We start from the raw sequence: 1555 nt of genomic DNA on the forward strand, positions 1-1555 counted from the left end.
ACCTTATATATATTATACTTAACATTATTTATATTAAAAGCTATACTAGCCATCATGTTATCCATTTCGATGTTTCAAAAAATTCTATTCCTTCAGCTTTTAATCGGTTTAGTATGGGCCGATAAATATCTGGAGTAAATGGGAGAATCACACCACGTTTTTGTATTTCACCTATTTAAAGAACAAAATTAGTGTAATATTAATTAATGTTAACTTTAAAGAAGAACTGTACCATCGAGAATCATTTTAACTGTGATGGCTGTCGGATATCCAACAGTCCGTGCCATAGCAGAATAGCGCTTATCTCCATACAACACTAGATTAATCCCTCTCTCTTCCCTTCTGTTGTCAGGCCATAATATTCCAACTTCGTGTCTTAGAATTACAAGATCTCGTTCATTTTGATCAAAACATAGTTTCTTCGATAAGTAATGCGTCAGAGTATCAATAGGAGTATTTAATTTCAACACCAAATCTTCTTGAAGAAGTCCTAAATCCTCGATTGACTGCACATCGTCTTCTGAATTTAGCATTTCGGCTAGTTTTCTTTTCAAATTTTCGTAAAACATGTCATTTGTCAAATTAACTAAATTGCAAATTAATGCTCTCTAAAACAGAAAAGAAGCAATTTTAGATCATATTTAATGAATATTTAAAACGTACATACATACCCACGTGATATCTGGCCCATTTGGATGTAAGCTCGGATGCGGATGAGGGTTCGTTAGCCCAACACGTTGTAAAGCCTGTATGGTCTTACAAAAACCTTTGAACCTTAATGTGCCCCGCAAAACTGTATTAGCGTTATGTAGTCCATATAGGTCTCTATATACTATACTGTCACGGTTTGGAAAGCCTTCCAGTGCAAAGCCAGGTAAAAAGTCTAGATCCTTAACGGCAGACATAAGGTTTCCTCCGGATTCAATTTCTACAACCTTTAAAATGAAAATAATGCTTATAATTTTTAATTAAGACAGATAGTGAATTACTATAATCTCCATACATATGTATAATAAACAACCTAAGACATATAAGTAGATTATAAGCCATTCTCGCTTGCATATGTATTCTTTGTAATTATAAGCTGCGTTGTACACTATAATTTTAACTGCGCGCCTGATTAACTGTGTAACAAATTATTTAATTCATTGGGTCTGTTTTCTCATAAGCCTCGCTAATTAGAGGATCGTTGAAAACTAGCATGTGTACATAATTAAGTTTCAGCTCAAATCATTCCCCGAGATGTGAGGAACTTATAAAAAATATCTTTCCTACATTTTAATTAAAGAATCAAATGACAATCATGTGAGACCGAAATCTTCATACCTATCAAAAGGTGTAATATTAAAGACGATTTAATGACTTCTCTGGCGAACGTAGAGGCACGGCTTGTGCCGGCCATGGGTCACAAGTCATTTCCATTTGAGTCGCGCACTTCTCCTCAGCTCCTACAATAATAAAGATATTTTCTAAATTAATAGATTATTAAACATCATTTTATGTTTTAAATCATCAAGTATAAAGCGTGAGTTCAGTAGAATGACGCTAATGGAAT

At 33.9% G+C, this 1555-nt stretch overlaps 1 protein-coding gene across 1 annotated transcript in view; it reads right to left on the reverse strand.

Moving 5' to 3' along the window:
• Positions 1-6: 6 nt before the first annotated feature.
• The window catches only part of LKRSDH (lysine ketoglutarate reductase/saccharopine dehydrogenase), a 6809-nt gene continuing 5260 nt past the window's right edge, over positions 7-1555 (reverse strand). The window contains exons 8-10 of the mRNA XM_018024207.2: positions 672-935; positions 233-608; positions 7-171 (exon numbers count right to left, since the gene is read on the reverse strand). Coding sequence (XP_017879696.2) covers positions 53-171; positions 233-608; positions 672-935 — 759 coding nt within the window. The 3' untranslated portion in view covers positions 7-52. The remainder of the gene's footprint in view (positions 172-232; positions 609-671; positions 936-1555) is intronic.

The sequence above is a fragment of the Ceratina calcarata genome, unplaced genomic scaffold (assembly GCF_001652005.2).
Source record: "Ceratina calcarata isolate Rehan_Ccalc_2016 unplaced genomic scaffold, ASM165200v1 scaffold1174, whole genome shotgun sequence".
In the NCBI taxonomy this organism is placed as follows: Eukaryota; Metazoa; Arthropoda; class Insecta; order Hymenoptera; family Apidae; genus Ceratina; species Ceratina calcarata.